This window comes from Juglans microcarpa x Juglans regia, chromosome 6D, assembly GCF_004785595.1.
Source record: "Juglans microcarpa x Juglans regia isolate MS1-56 chromosome 6D, Jm3101_v1.0, whole genome shotgun sequence".
Classification (NCBI taxonomy): Eukaryota; Viridiplantae; Streptophyta; class Magnoliopsida; order Fagales; family Juglandaceae; genus Juglans; species Juglans microcarpa x Juglans regia.
The window spans coordinates 4,118,332-4,137,893 of NC_054604.1; the positions used below are offsets into that span (position 1 = coordinate 4,118,332).

General features: G+C 34.4%; 2 protein-coding genes across 3 annotated transcripts; both read left to right on the forward strand.

The window, feature by feature from the left end:
• Positions 1–1,542: 1,542 nt before the first annotated feature.
• On the forward strand, positions 1,543–5,945 carry LOC121235755 (protein NUCLEAR FUSION DEFECTIVE 4-like). 2 transcript variants are annotated; one of them, XM_041132142.1, is made up of 3 exons: positions 1,544–2,168; positions 3,242–4,292; positions 5,574–5,945. In XM_041132142.1, the coding sequence occupies exons 1-3, from the start codon at positions 1,713–1,715 to the stop codon at positions 5,597–5,599; spliced, it is 1,533 nt and encodes a 510-aa protein (XP_040988076.1). In that variant the 5' UTR covers positions 1,544–1,712; the 3' UTR covers positions 5,600–5,945. The 2 variants fall into 2 exon arrangements, with proteins under 2 accessions (XP_040988075.1, XP_040988076.1); XM_041132141.1 differs by lacking the exon at positions 5,574–5,945 and having other exon boundaries at positions 1,543–2,168; positions 3,242–4,553.
• Positions 5,946–11,508: 5,563 nt separating this feature from the next.
• LOC121235756 (protein NUCLEAR FUSION DEFECTIVE 4-like) lies at positions 11,509–14,800 on the forward strand. Its single transcript, XM_041132143.1, has 2 exons — positions 11,509–12,346; positions 13,406–14,800. The coding sequence occupies exons 1-2, from the start codon at positions 11,864–11,866 to the stop codon at positions 14,600–14,602; spliced, it is 1,680 nt and encodes a 559-aa protein (XP_040988077.1). The 5' UTR covers positions 11,509–11,863; the 3' UTR covers positions 14,603–14,800.
• Positions 14,801–19,562: the final 4,762 nt, after the last annotated feature.

Below are 19,562 nucleotides of genomic sequence, written 5' to 3' on the forward strand. Positions count from 1 at the left end.
ATTGAGGACTGCTATATTTATAAATAAATTACATAAAAATAATTTTATAAATTGGCATAACTTCATCTGATCTATTGAATCTATTTTATAATAAAAATAACTTTACAATCTGACGAATCACATCAAACCATATCAGTTTATAAAATCTTTTTATGTAATCATTTTGTAGTTAGAGTATTTTTTATATCATAAATGTCTATTCGCAACATATGCATTATCGAGCTAAGCCAACAACCAGTTAGGGATGACATAGAATGAGTAATAATATTATTATTTAATTAATAGAGTGGAGTGTCGAGTTAGATTCGAATACAGAATCACTATTCTAATATTATATTAAATTATCATTCGCATTAATTAATTTAATTATTTATATTATATTGACCGTAGATCGTTTGTATGATTTTTTTTTTCCTTAACAAAGGGAGGCGAAAAACAAAGAGAATCTATCTTTTGGACAAGCATAACTGCATAAATAAGTAGGGTCAGTTGGAATAAGAGTTAGGAATAATGTGTCCAAAAAGAAAGAAAAAGGTGAGAGCGAAAGCGGCATATTCTAATTGATATGAAAAATAAAGTTTGTAACGAGAGTGTGTAATTGGTTTTTGATCTATCATTTTTGTCGAACCGAATCATTAACTATCGGCCCGATTCGATCTATAAATATTTTTTTCACTTTTTTCTTTTTTATAGAAAAATTAATACAAAAAATAAATTTAAATTAGTAAAATTAAAATTAAGTGATCTTTTTAATATTTTATATATAGTTAATAAATATTAAATAATTTTATTGTATATATGATCAATAGTGATCTATTGAATGAAAATTACATAATTAACTTATACAATTATTATAAAAAATATTATATATATAAATATTTAAATATATATATACATATATTCAGTCAGTCTCAGTCCGGTCTGGTCTAAAAAATATATTTCGAGACTTACGAATAAGACTATCGCAATCCTAGTGATGATCAATGCTACTTGGTGGCTCTTATATTCCTTGAATTACGAAATTAAGTTATGATTAGTGCACAATTAAACATAGGTATAAAAATTTTAAAATACAAATACATTTTTTGTAACGGATTTTTACTTCAATAACAAACGGACTTGTAAATAATTTTTTCTTATGACCATATGTTGGTACTAGTAAAGTCTTTCATTTTACTAGTGATAAAGCTAATTTCAAATTCTATTTTAAAAGAAATAATACAACAAATAAAATTATTTAGATGGCTGGTCTAATGCTTTTAAAGGTTGTCTGCGTTTAGATGTTGAGATGATTTTAGATGATCTGAATTGATATGTGAATAGTAATATTTTATGGATCTCATTAAAATGTGTTTAAATGTAAATAAGTTAATGTATATATTTAAATGTATGAAATAGATTAAGATGATTGTAAATTTTTTACGATAAATTTAAAAAATAATAAATCTTATCAATAGTTAATTTAATTGAAGATAAATTGAGTTTACCTCAATAACTTAACACAACTTAAATGGTAGGTAGTAGTTACAAACGTTTTTTAAGTTAGACATGTGTTCTGTTGTTGGATGAAAACAGCTGGATATTTTATCCTACTGTCAAGGATAGCAGAGGGTGGATGGCCAAATAATTTATTTTTGTAGTACAAAATCATTTTATTTCCAAACGGGCGTAATGAGCCGGGAGAAAGGCGCAACAGAGAGAATTGCAGAGAGATGGAGAGGCTAAGGACCACGAGATGGATAGCTACGGTGACCAGCATATGGATTCAGTGCAGCTGCGGTTCATCCTACACCTTCAGCGTCTACTCCTCTGAGCTCAAATCCACCCAGGCCTACGACCAATCCACTCTCGACACCGTTTCCGTCTTCAAGGACATCGGTGCCAACGCTGGTGTCCTCTCCGGCCTCCTCTACTCCTCCGTCACCCTCGGTAACCCACGTCTCGGTGGGCCATGGGTGGTCCACATCGTGGGGGCCGTCCAGTGCTTCCTGGGATACTTTCTCATGTGGGCATCCGTTGTCGGTTTGATTTATCGGCCTCCCGTGCCGCTGATGTGCCTCTTCATGTTTCTGGCGGCTCATTCTCAGACGTTCTTCAACACCGCCAATGTGGTCACTGGTATACACAACTTTCCAGACTATGGTGGGACGATCGTGGGAATCATGAAGGTACAACGTGTGGGTGTTGTTGTTTGTGTATTCTGCTTTGATTGATCGGAGCTCTGAGCTTCTGTTCTGGGTATTCCCATTAAATTATTTCAAACACGCCCTTGGAAACTCAAACATCTTTCATAGGATTTTTAGTTAGTTTCGATGTTGCATTAAGAGAAAGAAAACAAATTTCCAAACTGCGAAGGAAATTCCTCTTAAGCTTTGCATGGTGATCTAAAAATCATGAGACTAATTGCATTCAATGGGAGATAAAGTGTGACGAATTAGCGCAGTGGAATGGGCAACTATGAGCAGAGTAACGGACAGGTGCAGCAGCAATGGCTTTCGCGATGTGACGCTTTTTTCTGTTCTGTTCTTCATAGAAAGAGACGACTCCATGGAGCAATACCCGTGAAGTCATTTCCTCGACATGTTTTTCCAAGAAGGATAAAAAGAATAAAATTACAACACATTATAAAGATCATTGAAGATTGAAGGGATCATTGTAAGTGTACTAATGCTTGGTTGTGGACTTTGACGTGATGGCCACCACTCAGAGTTAGAATTAGAATGGGGGCAAGGCGCTATGCAAGTGCTCTCGAAATTCAATGGCTTCTGCATAGAGGGCTTTTTTGGATTAGAACTTTCCTCTGGTTTAGTCGTTTCTTCCCCTAAATGTTTTATTTTAGGCCTACCAGGTAAAGTTTGAGGAGAATTAATAGATGATCTGTATAGCTGAATACAAGCTCTTTAAATAAAAATCCCTAGCTCTTATTTTTCTTCCTTAAGCTGGGTCTCAATGCTCTGCATGACCAAACTAAAATTTAACAAAGGTTATGTTTGCGTTCAGCGCCTCTCGCGTATGTTTATATCCATCCACTATTTTTATTAGTCAATTTGTGAGCTATTTGCGCATTAAAAAGCATTGCATGGGAATTTTGTTCATCAGTGACTTCACAAGGAAAATTAACATCCGCATCGGAATTGTTACAAACAAATACTGAGTCACAGCCAACAGTTAACCATTCTCTTCATGGAACTTCAAATACTTTCCTATGAAAATTTGCCATTCTAACTTCTTTGATGGACAGGGATTTCTTGGTCTCAGTGGAGCAATACTAATCCAAGTGTATGACACAGTGTGCAAGGGCAAGCCAAGCACATACATCCTGATGCTAGCTCTGTTGCCTACATTTGTCTCCCTTGTGCTTATGTTTTGTGTGAGAATTTATAAAGCAACCACGTGGGATGACAAGAAGCACTTAAATGGTTTCTCTGCTGTTGCGCTGATCATCGCTGGTTATCTCATGGTTATGATAATTTTGGAGAACATATTCACTCTGCCATTATGGGCACGTATTTCTACTTTGATACTTCTTCTGCTTCTACTTGTATCGCCTCTTGGAATTGCAATCAAGGCCCAGAAGGAGGACTTGAGGAGATTACCACAAATGGATTCAATCCATAGTAATCTGTTAACTGAAAATGCCGAGCAAATCACATCACCAAAGTTTTCTACATCAGAGGATCCTATAGAGAATAATGTATTGCAGAGTGGTGAGGGCCAACTGCAGGCCACTTCAGATGAAAACATGCTACTGGATGAAGAAAACTTGAATCTATTGCAAGCCATGCGTACTGTAAACTTCTGGTTGCTGTTTATTGCCATGATATGTGGAATGGGCTCCGGGCTGGCTACAATTAATAACATGAGCCAAATTGGAGAATCTCTCAGTTACACAACTGTGGAGATAAATAGCTTAGTTTCTTTATGGAGTATATGGAATTTCCTTGGCCGTTTCGGAGCAGGGTATGTATCAGATTATTTGCTGCACACAAGAGGTTTGGCACGGCCACTGTTGATGGCTATCACACTAGCCACAATGACTGTTGGCCACATAGTTATTGCTTCTGGTTTTCCTGGAAATTTATACATTGGTTCAATCCTTGTGGGAATTTGTTATGGTTCACAGTGGTCGTTAATGCCCACGATCACTTCGGACATATATGGTGCTGGGCACATGGGTACTATTTTCAACACAATTGCCATAGCAAGTCCAGTGGGATCTTATATTTTCTCTGTAAGATTGATTGGGTATATCTATGACAAAGAAGCTTCTGGTGAAGATGACACATGCTATGGTACTCACTGTTTTGTGTTATCTTTTCTGATCATGGCATCTGTGGCTTTGTTTGGTTTCCTTGTTGCTGTTGCATTGTTCTTTCGTACTAAGAGGTTCTATCAGCTGGTTGTGCTTAGACGTTTTGTGCATTATCCAAATTGATGAGTACTACATATGAAAGATTTGTGTACATGGAAAGGTATTAGATGAGGCCATAGCTTTTAAGGGATGGAATGGCATCTCAGTTTTGAGGAGGAAATAACAGTTCAGAAGTCTGTCATATTATTGATACTTATTTCCTGTAGTTACAGTTTATCACTACAGTTGAAGGGTAGAAGAGTAGGCCACTTACAGAAGTTTTAACTATAGAAAACTTGTTATAAATCATTCATTTCAACAAATTAAAATTTTCAATTCATTGAAGCAATCCTTATCTAATAAAAGTGGGCCGGGGTCAATCTTGGACATGTGACCTCGTCTCTTAATAAAAAAAAAAATGATTTTTCAGGCTTTTGGATTATATTGATAGATAAAATGATCAAAACAGTTCATAAAATGAACGCTCTTATTCATACAAGGCCTGTGAACAAAGATTAGACATCTGTTTGTAGATCTCAAAGGGATACTTATGATAAGAGGCCAACAGTTCAATAGGGTCTTAGCCCAAGTCCATACCTTTGATTCACAATTTTACAAATCGAGGCCTCGGTTTTTAATTTTTGCACAACCATCCTCCAAACCGCCGAAACTCAGTTTGGTTTCCTAGTCTCCTCCTGGTTTAGGCTTTGATATCTTGATTTCAATATATTGAGATATGTGTGATTTTGTAATTTACCCAATTTATTTATTTATTTTTCATACGAAAAAACCATGCAACATGTTACATCAATGCATCAAACCTCCATATTAACTACATTTTTGGAATCAAAAGGGGAAAAAAGGAAGAAGAAAGAGAAACAAATTAAGAAAGTTAGGCTTCAAGCGTTTCTTCTGTGTCATTTTCGGTGATGATCATTTCTCTCTCCATTTCTTACTTAGGCTCCATTAGGATATAGAAACGGTTTTATTTTATCTCATCTCATCACTACAATTTTTTCAAATTTTCACACAAAATATAATAAATAATTCAACTTTTTCAAATTTTAAAATAATAATAATATTAAAAAATAATATTCTAATAATATTTTATTCAACTTTCATCTAAAACCATCTCATCTCATCTTATCTTACTATTCACTAATTATCCTTTTAATATTTTTTTTATTTTGTTATTTTTATCAACTTTTTGTTTGTTTTACAGGACTTTGGATTTTAAAACCGGGTTAATGGCCATTGCCATCATCGCCCACCATTCTCTCTGATCACAGTAGCTAATTTTGGGTTGTGTGAAAGGCATGATATGATGACTTTCTATTTAATGACAACTTCGAGTTTATGGAATTACTTTCTATGTGCATGACACCTTCCTCTCCACTATCTAGTGCTAAGTGAAAATAAAAAATAAAAAATAAAATAAAAAAGAGAAGCCCCATCTCTAACTTCATTTGTGTGAATTCTTTCAGCTCATGTAATTATTTCTATTTTGTAATGGATTTGTAGTGTAATAAGCCGAATTAAATACATAAATTAGTAAAAACAATTTTACATTTTTTTGGTAAGGAGAAGTTTTTTTTTTTTTTTTTTTTTTTTTTTATAATAATTCGATTGAATTCAAATTCACATTCATTAATCATTTTAGAATATAGGTTTGTTCTCTTGATTTCTCTGGCCAACTAATAACAAATTAGTCACTCCACGCTTTGCATTTTGTGGCATTTGCCCAAGCAACCATTCCTCAAGTAGAAGTTATGCCAAAAGAATGCTCACAGAAGAATGGTGCAACAACCAGAAGAGATACTAGAATTTGAAGCTTCTAGAAAAGAATCCAGCAAGCACAAATCATAGCATTACATCTGTCATAGCTCTAGAATATTCTTGCATAATCGAATGGATAATGTGAACCTTGTGATCAAAATATTGTGATTTGTTTTCTCTTTCTAAACTCTGTATAAATATGCTGAGAAAAGGTTGTGCAGAGTGGTGAAATACAAAAAAATAGAAATGAAAGCTTGAGTTGTTTTTTGAGGCATTTTATCGAATACCTGCTGTGCATTCTCTATTCTTTTAAAACTTCTTTGTTTCATCACCCTCATCCACCTCCCTTGCACCATGTTTGTCTCTCAAGTTCAAGTATTTATATTAGAATTCTCAATAAATTTAAGTGAAAAGAAAGATCGTAAAGTCGATATTTATAATATCCAAATTTTAGATTTTAGCGATCATAAAATAATAGAATTATATGAAGTAAATGATTTCTACACATAAAATGAGCCTATACCACATCTTTAACGCACGTGACAAACTAAATTTAATTTGCTTCTAGAGATGGAAAATGTAATTTTATTGTATTGGCCACACTTTCGAAGAATTAAATCATCATAATGCATTTCATTTTGATTGCATAGAACAAAACAAGTAAACATATAATTAACCAAAAATACAATTGCAGATAGAATTTTGGAAGAAGTTGTGGAGAAATGTGTTCGGGATTGATCTATATGCCGTCAATATAGCATCATAATCCACGTAGTTATCTCACAACTCCCTTAAAAGCCAAGCTGCATGCATCCAAAACTGATTGAGAATATCACATAAGATTTCAATTATTTTTTGTATTTTGTTTGTAAGTTTAAAAAAATTATAATAATTAAATATGATTAGATAAAAATAGTTAAAAATTTGAAATTGAAAAGTGTAGCTACGTTTGGAACATGTGACTCATAATCTTTTTTAACTTTTTATAAATATATCTAAACTCATCTTAAGTGGACTCTGCCGCTACAATTCATAAAAAAACTTAACTCATCTCATCTCAGCTTAACATTCGAACGTAGCCTATATATTTGCGTGATGTTTGAATATTGAGATGAGATAAAATAGATTGAAATAAGATAAGATAAATCTCAACATCCAAACGGAGAAACTTATCTCGAAGTTTATATTGAAAAAAAAATTACTGAGAAGCTTAATATAAAATATAATAACTTAATACTTTTATTAGTTCAAAGAATGTCAAATTTAACAATTCTTCTAAGGACAACCATGTTGCGTCCCTGCCGTGGAACTTGCTGATGTGGCTGTATGCCACGTCATTCATTAATATTAAAAAAGAAAGAAAGAAAGAAAAAGAGAAGCTCGAAGAAAAGAAACCAAAATATGCGGAAAGGAGGGAAATGGAACGAAAATCGTGGGAAGGAAGGTTGTTGTTGAGCGAAACCAGAGAGGGAGGAACGCCGTGCATTCCATTCCGTCTTCCATCGCGAAATTGAAGGAGGAATCGTGCTAAGCTTGCTATAGATGAAACCTGAGAGGGAGAAACGTTATGCATTCCGTCTTTCGTCGCGAAATCAAATGAGGAATCATGCTAAGCTTGTTGCAAGTTGCAAGATTTCTACGCCTTCTATTTTCCTTCTCTGTGTTTTTGGTTTTAGTTAAAAAAATTTAAGTTTTAGTATTCTCAGATCTAATTATTTATTCTTCTTCTTCTTCTTCGTTTTCGTTTTTTCTATTTTAGTTTCTTTTTAAACAACCTTATGTTCCGCATTTGAATTTCTAGACTCTGTCTATGTTTTCAGTATTTGGAGAAGGAAAGGAGAAAAAAAAAAAAGCTTGCTTGCAACCCGAAAATCTTTGAGGAATCAGTGGTTCTATCTGTAAGTTGCAAGATTTTGATGCCTTCTCTTTTCCTTCTCTGTATTTGTGGTTTTTGTTAAGAAAATATAAGTTCTAGCATTCTCAAATGTAATTATTTATCATTCTTCTTCGTTTTCATTTTTTTTTTCTAATTTCTTTATGGTAAATGGGTATTTGCATGCATTGCATCATGACCCAGATGCTCGGGGGTTAGTTAGAATTTCACTCCACAATGGTCGATGACATATTTGAAACCATAAAAAGTAACCTTGTTTAATAGGAAATGGCCACACAATTGCAACCATAAAAGTTTCAAAGTTAGTGCAAGAATCAGAACAGGGAATGTATTGGAATTGTTTATCGAAGTTTTTGAATCACCTGTGTCTATTAACTAACTATTTTCATAAATATAGTTAGTGTATCAATGATGGCATATAGATCCTACTAGTATTAAATTTGAAGGACTCATTTCAAATTATGAGGTTAATAGATCTTCCAAACACTCTTACTTTTATATGGTTTTATTTATGGTCACTGATCACCACTTGAATTATAACTCAAGTAATAAGGTGTTTAATCTTAGGTTCCGATATATACCCAAGTACATAAACAAAAAGTAAAGTTTTTGTATTCAATTTTTGGTATATGCATGATAAGTGACGGCTATTTATAAAATTACAGGTTCTTTCGCTTTTTTAAAATAAAGAATAAAAAATTAAATAAACACAAAAGATGGAATGCAATCATGACATTCAAACAAGAGTTATTCAAAAAAACTGTAAAAATTAAAAGAGTTGTTCAACCATGGCTGGCACCATTTTTGCCACCCCTAATCTTTAAAACTTAATTCTCTAATCATCTGCTAGCAAAACTTGTCTAGTTTTACACCTGTCTGCATTGAGGCACAACTCATTCATTTGTAACCTAGTGAATTTTGTTTAAATCTAAAATGAGCAATAGTAGTTTTTTTCTCTTAATTTGCACTTATTCCTCTTTAAACTTTGCTGCAAAATGATCCTAACTCAAAGAATTAGGGTGCAAAACTTGAAAAGAGTCCACTCATGAGATGTAAACTTTTTCAAAAAACTTTGATATGATTCTTCCTTTTTCTACGTGGTATAAGCTCGTCTATAAAGAAATATCTTGAGCATAAATAAGTAAGGCTTTGGTTGTTCCCAACCCAACCCACGAAATTCACGAAAACATCAACCAAAATTTATGGAAATCAACAACTAAGACCCACGAAAATCAGCAACCAAACACACATCTAAAGAACAGGAAAATCAGCAACCAAAAATAAATCTTCGGAACAACAGAAACACACAACCAACAAAAACAGAAAAAGATCTAAAAATAGCAAAAGGAATATATAGAATATATTCAAAGAACTTAGCTCATAGCTATCAACAGAGAAACAATAAGTCATACAAATAATTAATTATATGTGGCAACAATGATTCTACCAAATTATAAAAAAAAAAAAAAAAAAAAAAAAAGGATTCCACCTATCTGAGTTGTTCAAAGACTATGATTCCATCGAACATATATATGAGCTATTCAAATAATTGGAAAAAATTGAAGTATAGCTAAGGTTTGTTTGTAAAAAATAATTGCGCCAAAAAGGAGAAAAAAAATAGGCCAACGGACATGGAACCTTACCTGGGAGAACTTGTCTTCGTGTGTTAGCTCCTCTGTTCACTCTCATAACTTTGTTGTTGCTGTAAGTGAGTGTATGGAGTGTGTTTGAAGTTTTGAACTTAGAAAGGGTACGGGTTAGTTCGTGGGTTAGGGTTTCGGGGGCTCTGTGGGAAGGAGATTTTAGGGTACGGGTTAGGTTTTGGGTTAGGGTTTCGGGGCTCTGTCGGAAATTTGTTTTAGATCTAGGTGGAGAAGAAGAAAAAAGGGGCTTTGTCGATTTGTGGGTGTGGCTCTGTGGCTTAGTGAATACGACGACGAGAAGAGACCCATCGTGGGTTCGGCGGTGTTTGTGGCTATTTTCGTGAGACAGAGTGATAAAAGTGCCGTGTGTTCGTGGGTGGATTTGCGGCTTTCTCGAAGATGAAGGGAGAAGAAGAAGATGCCAAGAGTTCGAAGGTGTCGCTGCGGCTTTCTCGACGACAAAGATAGACTACTTTGGGTTGGATTTGCAGCTTTCTTGAGGGTAATCATGATAGAAGGGAGAAGAAGAAGATGTGAGAGAGAGAGAGAGAGAGAATGTTGGGCGAAATGGGAAGACGAGAGAACCTGAAAGGAGGGATGTAGTGTGTTAGAAATAAAGCCGTTTTTAATTTTTGATATGTCGGATGCGATGCCGCAACGGGGACACAGGGCGGTTGTATACAAAATTTTTGCAAATTTAATTAAAATAATTACTATCATTTTTTTATTTTTTTTATTATACATTCAAATTTGCAAACGACCATTTTTAATTATGAGAAATTCTTCTCATCAGTCACTATTCACAATCCCACAGTCCACATTCTATGAAAAACACTCATACATCATATGAAAAACACCTCACTCCTTATGAAAAAAAAACGAAAAAAAAAAAATTCCATGTCATGTATGGGTGTGTGATGTAAATAGTTACTAATTTATCGCAATAATTTTATGAGAATCGCTTCACACTGGTCGAGCTGGTTTTCTCACAAAAAGAGCCCTCCATTCATCTCAAACCATGTTGGAAAAAACATTCTAAAAGAAATATATCCCACCACAGACAATCAATTCGTATGTGCTAGCCTTCTCTTCCTCATTTGCACCGTCCCCTGCCTTCTCTTCCTCGCTGCTCTCTCTGCCCTCAATTTAACGCCGACGCAAGCCTCTTAGTCCGATGCCGATGCGAACTCAACCATCTTAGTCTGACGCATCTCTATCGCCGATCTCCCCCATTTGTATTGATCATCTCCATCTCCTCTCCATCAAAACCCAATCAAACTAAAATCCACAATCAAATCAAAATCAACCCATAATCAAACCATAATCCATTCAAAATTATAGTGAAAATCATCTTAAACCTGCAATCTCAGATCATCAAGTATAGAGAATAAGCTCAAAATCACAGTGAAACCATCGCAAACCCGCAATCTCGAGTTGAGCTTCGACAAATGGGGTGCAATTGATTTCCTTCGGGTTGAGCTTCGACCCAGGGGTGTGATTCGGGAGTGTGGGTGCGATTTGGGATTGCAATTTGATATGGTGCGAGGGACGAAGGGGGGTGCAGGTGCGGGTGCAATTCGGGGTTGCAATTTTGTATGGTGCGAGGGACTAGGGACAAAGGGGGTGCGAGGGATGAAGGTGGGTGCGGAGATTTCTCTGTTTGAAATCAGTTTTATGATGTTTGTTGGTTTATGATAGATATGGTGAAAGATATACATGTTGTATAAGTAGCAAGTTGTTTTTGTGTGAAAATCAGCCCAACGGGCACTAAGGATTTCTCTAATTTTATACATATTTGGAACTTCTTATTCAAGAATCCTAATTTCGTCGTGCAGTAAACTTTTGAGAGAAAAGGTACATTAGTGGTATAGATGTGACAAGTGAAATCGGGGTTTCCCTGTGATTCGGTTGTCCGATCCGATTTTCCCCTGTAATTCTAAGTCAGACAGTGCAATGACAGGCAATCTCGGTTGCTTGCAAAACATTCCAAACCCTCCGATAATGCAAGAAAGAGCAAAGGTCGGGCCTACAACACTTGAAAACAAGTATTTCATGGGGGACATGGACCGTAGAAGGATCGAAAAGAAGATCACATGCCCTCCTAGGATGCTGCGCGCGTAGATAGGCATAACAAGCTGTAAATATCCGAGCAGAAAAGGAGAGGAGAGGAGAAGGATTTGGAGGGATCAATATTCGATTATGGAGAGGTTGCTGATGAGCAGCAAATGGATAGCAACGGTGGCAAGCATATGGATCCAGTGCAGCGTCGACGCATACACCTTTAGCATCTATTCCTCTGTGTTGAAATCCAGCCAAGGTTATGACCAGTCAATGCTCGACATGGTTTCTGTCTACAAGGACATCGGTGGCAACGCCGGCGTTCTCTCCGGCGTCTTGTTCTCAGCCGTGGCTGTTGGTAACAGTAACCGGTCAGGTACTGTTCGATCCCGGAGTTTCGCTGGGCCATGGGTTGTCCACCTTGCCGGGGCCATCCAGAACTTCTTGGGGTACCTTCTAATGTGGGCTTCCGTCGTCGAAGTAATTCACCGGCCTCCGGTGCCGTTGATGTGTTTCTTTGTCTTCTTGTCGGCTCATGCTCAGACGTTCTTTTCAACAACCAACATGGTCTGTGGTGTGAAGAACTTTGCAGAATGTGGCGGGACCATTGTGGGAATCATGAAGGTACATAAAATATCTTCATGAGAAAGCCATGTAAAATGAACAGTCTTGAATTCCACACCTAAAACTTAACTCTATATTGGACTACGACTAGCTATATAATTCTCTATAATAATAATAATTTTTAATTTTTTTAATTTTTATCTATTTTTTAATATAATTTTTATTTTTTTTAATTTAATTTTCATAATTTTCAAATATACATAAAAATATATAAAATACAAATTTATGTTGGTTAGATAAGTGAAAATGCAAATCTTACCATTTATAACACCAACAAAGAGAAGAAAGAATAAAATATACTTTACCTAAAGCTCTAGGAATGGTATCTTAGGACTGGTTTGATTACACAAAATAAAATTATCTCATCTCATTTTATATAATCATTATAATTTTTTCAAACTCTCACATAAAATATAATAAACAATTTAATTTTTTCAAATTTCAAAATAAAAATAGTATTAAAAAATTATATTATAATAATATTTTATTCAATTTCAACAAAACATCTCATTTCATCTAAACTGCGTAACCAAATAAGACCTTAATTTGTTGAATAATAGTTGCAAAAACTGCCATTTTATGAACTGAAATAGCATTTAGCTAAGCCAATAGGGGAGCATTTTTAGGTAGACATCCAACACACATGCTTAAAAAAAGTTACTAACATTTTAGTAAACACTTCTTTTAATTATTTGTTAAAATAAACACATCCTTTCTAATTATTTAAGCAAATTAGATGATTAGAGACAAACTGCTCATGTGAGTTCATATGCTTCTCGAAGATTTTGTGCTTGCTGCAAATATTGTAGAGTCCACATATATAATGTCTATCTCTCCAAAATTTGATCATCTAATTCGTTGGAAATTAGTAAAGATCTCTATTCAAATAAATATCCATTACAACTTAAGAATGGAACCTTAATTTCACGAACAATTTGTTATTAGCTAAAAAATTAAATGCTTGTTCAGATGTCTTTTCGTCGATGCTATATTTTGCAGCCTTGCTTGAGGTATACAGAGGCCGTTTTCATTCAACATCTTCATTAATTTGTGTCGCAGGGTTTTCTCGGTATTAGTGGAGCAATAGTGATCCAAGGGTACGAGACATTCTGCAAGAACAAGTCGAGCACTTTCCTGCTGATGCTTGCTCTATTGCCTACGTTCGTCTCCCTTGCACTTATGTTTTTGGTGAGAATCTATGAAGATGCGGACACGACTGATGACAGGAAGCAATTAAATGGTTTCTCTGCAGTGGCTCTGATAGTTGCTGGTTATCTCATGATCATCATTAGTTTGGAGAACATCTTCACTTTGCCATCATGGGCACACATTTTTACTTTCATACTGCTCTTGCTTCTGCTTGCATCACCTCTTGGAATTTCAATCAAAGCCCAGAGGGAAGAGGACTACAACAAGATCAGATCTCTTAAGAAGGTTTCTGTTGAGAGTAATCCTTTAATGAAGTCATCAAAGTCTTCTGCAGCCAAGGATCCTCTGGCATACCAAGAACTGCCTGGTGGTGAGGGTGATCAAGTTAATCATGCTACTTTAGATGACATAATTAATCTACCAGAAGAAGAGGGCATGAATCTTCTCCAAGCCATGAGCACCTTAAACTTCTGGTTGCTGTTTGCTGCCATGGTATGTGGGATGGGAACTGCGCAAGCTGTGGCGAATAACTTGAGCCAAATTGGGGAATCTTTCAACTACACACGTGTGGAGATCAGTAACTTGGTGTCTTTGTGGGGAATATGGAACTTTGTTGGCCGTATTGGAGCTGGGAATTTATCAGATTATTTGCTGCACACAAGAGGTTGCGGGAGGCCATTTTTGATGGGCATTACTCTTGCATCAATGGCTGCTGGCCATGCTGTTATTGCTTCTGGTTTTCCAGGAATTCTATATGTGGGTTCGATTCTGGTGGGCATCTGTTATGGTTCACAGTGGGCGCTAATGCCCACCATCGCTTTTGAGATGTTTGGGGTCAGACATGTTGGAACCATTTTCAATGCAATTGGGATAGCAAATCCTGTTGGATCTTACATTTTCTCTGTGAGAATAATTGGGTATATTTACGACATGGAAGCTGGTGGTGAAGATAACTTCTGCTTTGGTACTCATTGCTTTATGCTTTCTTTTCTGATAATGTCATTTGTGGCTTTTTTGGGGTTTCTTGTTGCCATTGCCTTGTTCTTTCGTACTAAGCAAATCTATCAGCTACTTGTGCTCAGAAGGTTAAACCACTCTTTAAGGTAAAATAATTCTTTAGCATCCCATTTGATAACCAATATATCTCTATACTTTCGATAAAATTATTATTTTTATGTGATTTTTTAGATTTTTTTTTCATTCTCTTTAAATGAAAATGGCATTTTATTAATATTTGTCGAATATGGTTGGAAGAAAAAAAATGAAAAAATTAGTTCTATTGTTGTCCATCAAATGGGATGCCGATGCTACGCCAACTTTGTGCCCGAAAAAAGAAGTATTTGCTTAGATATTCTTTTTGCGGGTTACTTGTAAGAAACTAGAGTGTACAAGTACATGCCATGTGTTTGGAATTTCAATCGTATCATACATACATACATACATCGATGGATTGTTTTATTATGTTTTTCGTTTTGAGTTTTGCTATAAATCAGCCATTGTTCATATCACACACCCCATCATATGATGTAAAAATTTGTTTTTTTTTTTTTTTTTTTTTTCCAGAGTGTGAGATATTTTTTATAAAATATAGAGCGTAAAGTGATGAATAGTAGGGGTGTAACCGGTCCGGTTCGGTCCGGTTTTGGATAAAATTTAGGACCGAACTGGTATGTACCGGTTTTGTATTTTTCAAAACTGATTACGCACCAGTTATCCTCCTAAACCGATACTTCCGGTTTTACCGGTTTCCAGTCCGGTCCGGTCCGGTTTTCCGATTTTTTAAAATGTAAGTTTCACAATTTGTTATTAAAAATTTGTTTATAAAAAAAAATTGATTTAAAAACAATTGTTTTATACTTTTATTAATATATTAGACTATATAATAGTATTAATATTAGACTATTGGTATAGTTATAAGTTATATATTAGTATTAGTTATAAACTTTTAGTGATTTAATATTAACATTTTATGTAATAATTTATAAATTATAACAAGAAATTACTTCATATATGAATATATATAATTATATATATTATATATAAAAATTTCACATAAAAATTTATAATTATACATTATATATAAAACTTATATATATTAATATTTAATATATATAAAATATTTTGTATAAAACTTATATATAAAAATATTATTTTTTATTTTTTTTAATCAATCGGTCCGGTCCGGTCCGGTCCAAAAAATTCTGGAACCGAAACCGGACTGGAACCGGCCGGTTTTTAGATTTTAAAAACTAGTTCCGAACCGGTCCGGTCTGGTCCGGTTTTTCGATTTGAATTTACACTCTTAATGAATAGTATCTTATCAAAAATAATTTCTTTAGTTTAGGGCCCACTTTTGATATGCTTCTCAAATCGTGTTTTGGCTTTTATGATGGTTCTTACTTCTTAACCACAACTTTTATGTTTTTTTTTTTTTTTTGTGAAACACAACTTTTAAGTTACCATAGACAACTTTACAGGGTATAAGGATGGCGTAAAGAGTGAAGAGATTGAGTGCGAATTGATCGATAAAAGGAATCTGAAAGAAGGTTCGAGAGTGTATCGAAAGATCAACTTCGCGTGTTTCTTTAGAGCTTAAAACATCATAATCACTATAATACTAAGGTTGATTTTTTTCATAATTATTATTGTCAGTATTGTTATTAATATTCTCGTGAAGGGAAATTACGGCTAATGTGTCCATTATCACCTCATTGTCTACTCATTTGTCAACTTGTAAATGTTTAATGACACAATAGAAAACGACATTTCAACAAATGAAGTAAATATATTTTCTCAATTGTGATCCATTTATGTACTGTTTTATGGCTAAAGCCAATACATATTTTATTGTATTTTTAAATATGAAAAATTCTTCTTATCAGTCACTATTCATCACTTCACATGCACTCTATGAAAAAATTATAAGTGTGGGGTGTGAGAGTAAATAGTAATTGATGCATAACAAGTATAGATCTTTCTTTTATTTTATTTTTTTGTAAAAAGAGGACGGTACCTTAATTTTATTAATAGTCCTCACTTATGACAAATGAATACCGTGATTACAAGCAGATGCTTAGGGGTAACATACAATCATAGAATTCAAACCTAGGTATCAGAAAAAGATATAGACTAACTCAAACCCTATACAGTTATTCAATATAAATAAACAGAACTCAAATCTTAATGAATCAATTTAAACCAACTAAATCTGCATAAGACCGGATAGTGTACTAAATAACCTGCACAGAAAAACTGCATAATCCAAATTGGTATTGCCGAATAGCTTCAGCGAAGAATAAGACCCCTGCAACCTGCACTAAGCAAACTCTAATCTCAAAAAAGGTAAAAAGCATTTATCAAGGCGCAACAAACCTTTAAGTCTTCTAGGAATAAGACTATGAGCACGAAGATCCATATAAGAATTATGGGCTCCTTCTTTAGGAAAAAAATAGCCACCATATTACGTTCACGAAAGACATGACAAGTGCAACAATTAAGAGACTGAATAAGCTAAATCACTTCTTCCAAAAAATCTCATAAGTACCAGTGAGAACATTCACCACTATTAATCCATCAAAGCATCATCATAGAATCTGTCTCAATTATTATATCCGATAATCCCAAATCTTTACAAAGTTTAAGGCCATCTCTCAAAGCCCAAAATTCAACTACAATATTGGTTTGAGTTTGGTATTGGAGAGAAAATAAATCTCCTCTATGATCACAAACCACACCACCACCACCAGATAAGCCGGGGTTACCAAGCAAATAGCTGTCCATATTTAATCTCTAATACCACAATCAGGAGGGTTGTCAAGCAAAAGCTTTAGCTATAGTAACCCGCGGCACAATGATAGGACATCTAATGCTCCGCAATATCTCTTGGTTCCGAGTAGAACAAGATATGAACTTCATAGACACCACAAACATATTTTGAATCCGTAATAGAATAGCCGACACAATATGCTCTCAAGTGAATTTACTCTATTCCATATGAATCTTACAACGAAAAAACTAAAGTCCCCAAATAATCATAGTTGGAATAAAACCACGCACTATCCCTAGCTGAGAAGAGCATTTGGCTTTCGACTACCAAAAAAAAAAATACTCGATAAAAAATACTTTGACCTCTCCTATATCTCACCTCCAACCTCTTAGAGAAGAATTCCTAGATGTTTTCAGCTAGAAAACCATTCCGAAATAAATGTTCTTCCGTTTCAATAGCATATTTATCCACACAACAATGATAGCGGGATGGTAAATGAATACCAAGATTTTAACATTTGCATCAACAGACAGCGCATGATTCCAGAATTTCTAAGCAATATAAAATATTTTACTTGAAATACCTCTAAGCCAGGTCCATTTTACCCAATGGGGAGGGTTCGAATGAAGTCTGAAGATATTCCATACCCTTTTAGTTGAAAATTTACTATCTAACCCATATAAAAATATCTAAACCTTGCTTCAGCCAAATATTAGATTATAGGATTTCATTGCATAAATCAGCCCCAACCAAAGTAGAAAGACGAGGAATATCCCAACTGACTGGAGATAATAAATCACAAATTTGTAGCAAAGGGGACTCAATCACTTGAACTCGACTAGCTAGGACACCAGATGGAAGCCAAGGTTCAAACTAGAAATTGACTTAGCCCTCCCAAACCTTCCAAAGCCCATGAGTAAAGAGTAAAGGGACTCTATGAATTGCACTTTTTCAGTAGTTAGATCCATGAGGAAGTTGAACAACTTCTAAAGGAGACATATTTCTCAAATACTAGCTCTTAAAGAAATTAGCCCAAAGGGAATCACTCATAGTCAATTTCCAGGCAAACTTGAATAAAAGCAAATCTTGTACTTCCTTAAGATATCTCACCCTCAAACCACCTTCTTGAATTGGTTGGCAAACTTTTCTCCATGAAACCCATACTTTTTTCTTTCTCCCCCTCTTTGGAACCCCACAAAAATTCTAAAATATGTTGAATCTCTGTAAACACTATAAGAGAAATTTTAAGCACAGACAGAACATGAATCGGAATACTATTGATGACATATTTCAAAAGCACTAATCTACCACCGGAAGAAAGAAGATTTATCTTCTAACCTACAACCTTCTTTCTGATTTTCTCAGCAAGCAGTTTCAACATAGAAGCTATAAGTCTACCAATATGTAACGGCACACCAAGGTAAGTACACGGAAATTTATTCTCACTTAAGCCCAAAGCTTACAACATCTGGTGTTTTCTAGCAAAATTAATTTTTTTTGGAGCAAAATAAACTTGATTTTTCTGCGTTGATCTTTTGTCCCGAAACTAATTCTTTTATTTATTTTTTGTTTTTTTCCCCTTATTGTGGGGGACCACCAGTACTCTATTTTTCAAGAAAATATAAAAGAAAAATCAAATTTAAAAGTGGAGTTACAAGAGTTTATAGTCATAGGACTCGAGCCATAGAATAAAAGTTATTATTCTAAGAAAAATTATATTTACAGATTGGTGTAAGAGAACACATTCTAAATCACTATTGACTATATGGTAAGTTTTATTTTCAAAGAATAATTGATTTTAAACTTTTAATTTGTTAAAGTTAAAATAAAGATGCAGCTTTTTATAAATAGTAAATAGAATTTTTAATATGAAGAATTAAAGCTGCACGCATTCAATAGTGCTTAATCATTCCCTCCCCTTTATTCAAATAAACAAAGCACAAACTAACGTTAGATAGAGATCCATCGTAATAATAAAATAGTTTGAGAACAGTTGTATTCTCAAACAAACTCTAAGTACAGTCCAGATATTTGTTTGGGGTACTCTAGATCTAACATAGGCAGATATCCTAATATCAAAACCCAGATATCCTAATCGCTCATGCTTGAGCTTATTTCACTAGTGTTTTATTCGTATCTTTTTGAAAACTTTAAAGGCTTTTTAGAAGCTTTTTTGTGTTTTTTTTTTTATTTTTTTTTATTTTTGTAATGATAACTATATCTATAAAATTGAAACAATTAAACTAATAACAAAGAAGAATTGAAAAATTAAATAACGAAAATGAAACACAGCGAAAATTC

Excerpts from the sequence above, each read along its gene's own strand:
- LOC121235755 (XM_041132141.1), top strand. The coding sequence starts at position 1,713 with ATGGAGAGGCTAAGGACCACGAGATGGATAGCTACGGTGACCAGCATA. Across the intron at positions 2,169-3,241 it reads CGATCGTGGGAATCATGAAG|GGATTTCTTGGTCTCAGTGG; the intron begins GTACAACGTGTG and ends TTTGATGGACAG.
- LOC121235756 (XM_041132143.1), top strand. The coding sequence starts at position 11,864 with ATGGAGAGGTTGCTGATGAGCAGCAAATGGATAGCAACGGTGGCAAGC. Across the intron at positions 12,347-13,405 it reads CCATTGTGGGAATCATGAAG|GGTTTTCTCGGTATTAGTGG; the intron begins GTACATAAAATA and ends TTTGTGTCGCAG.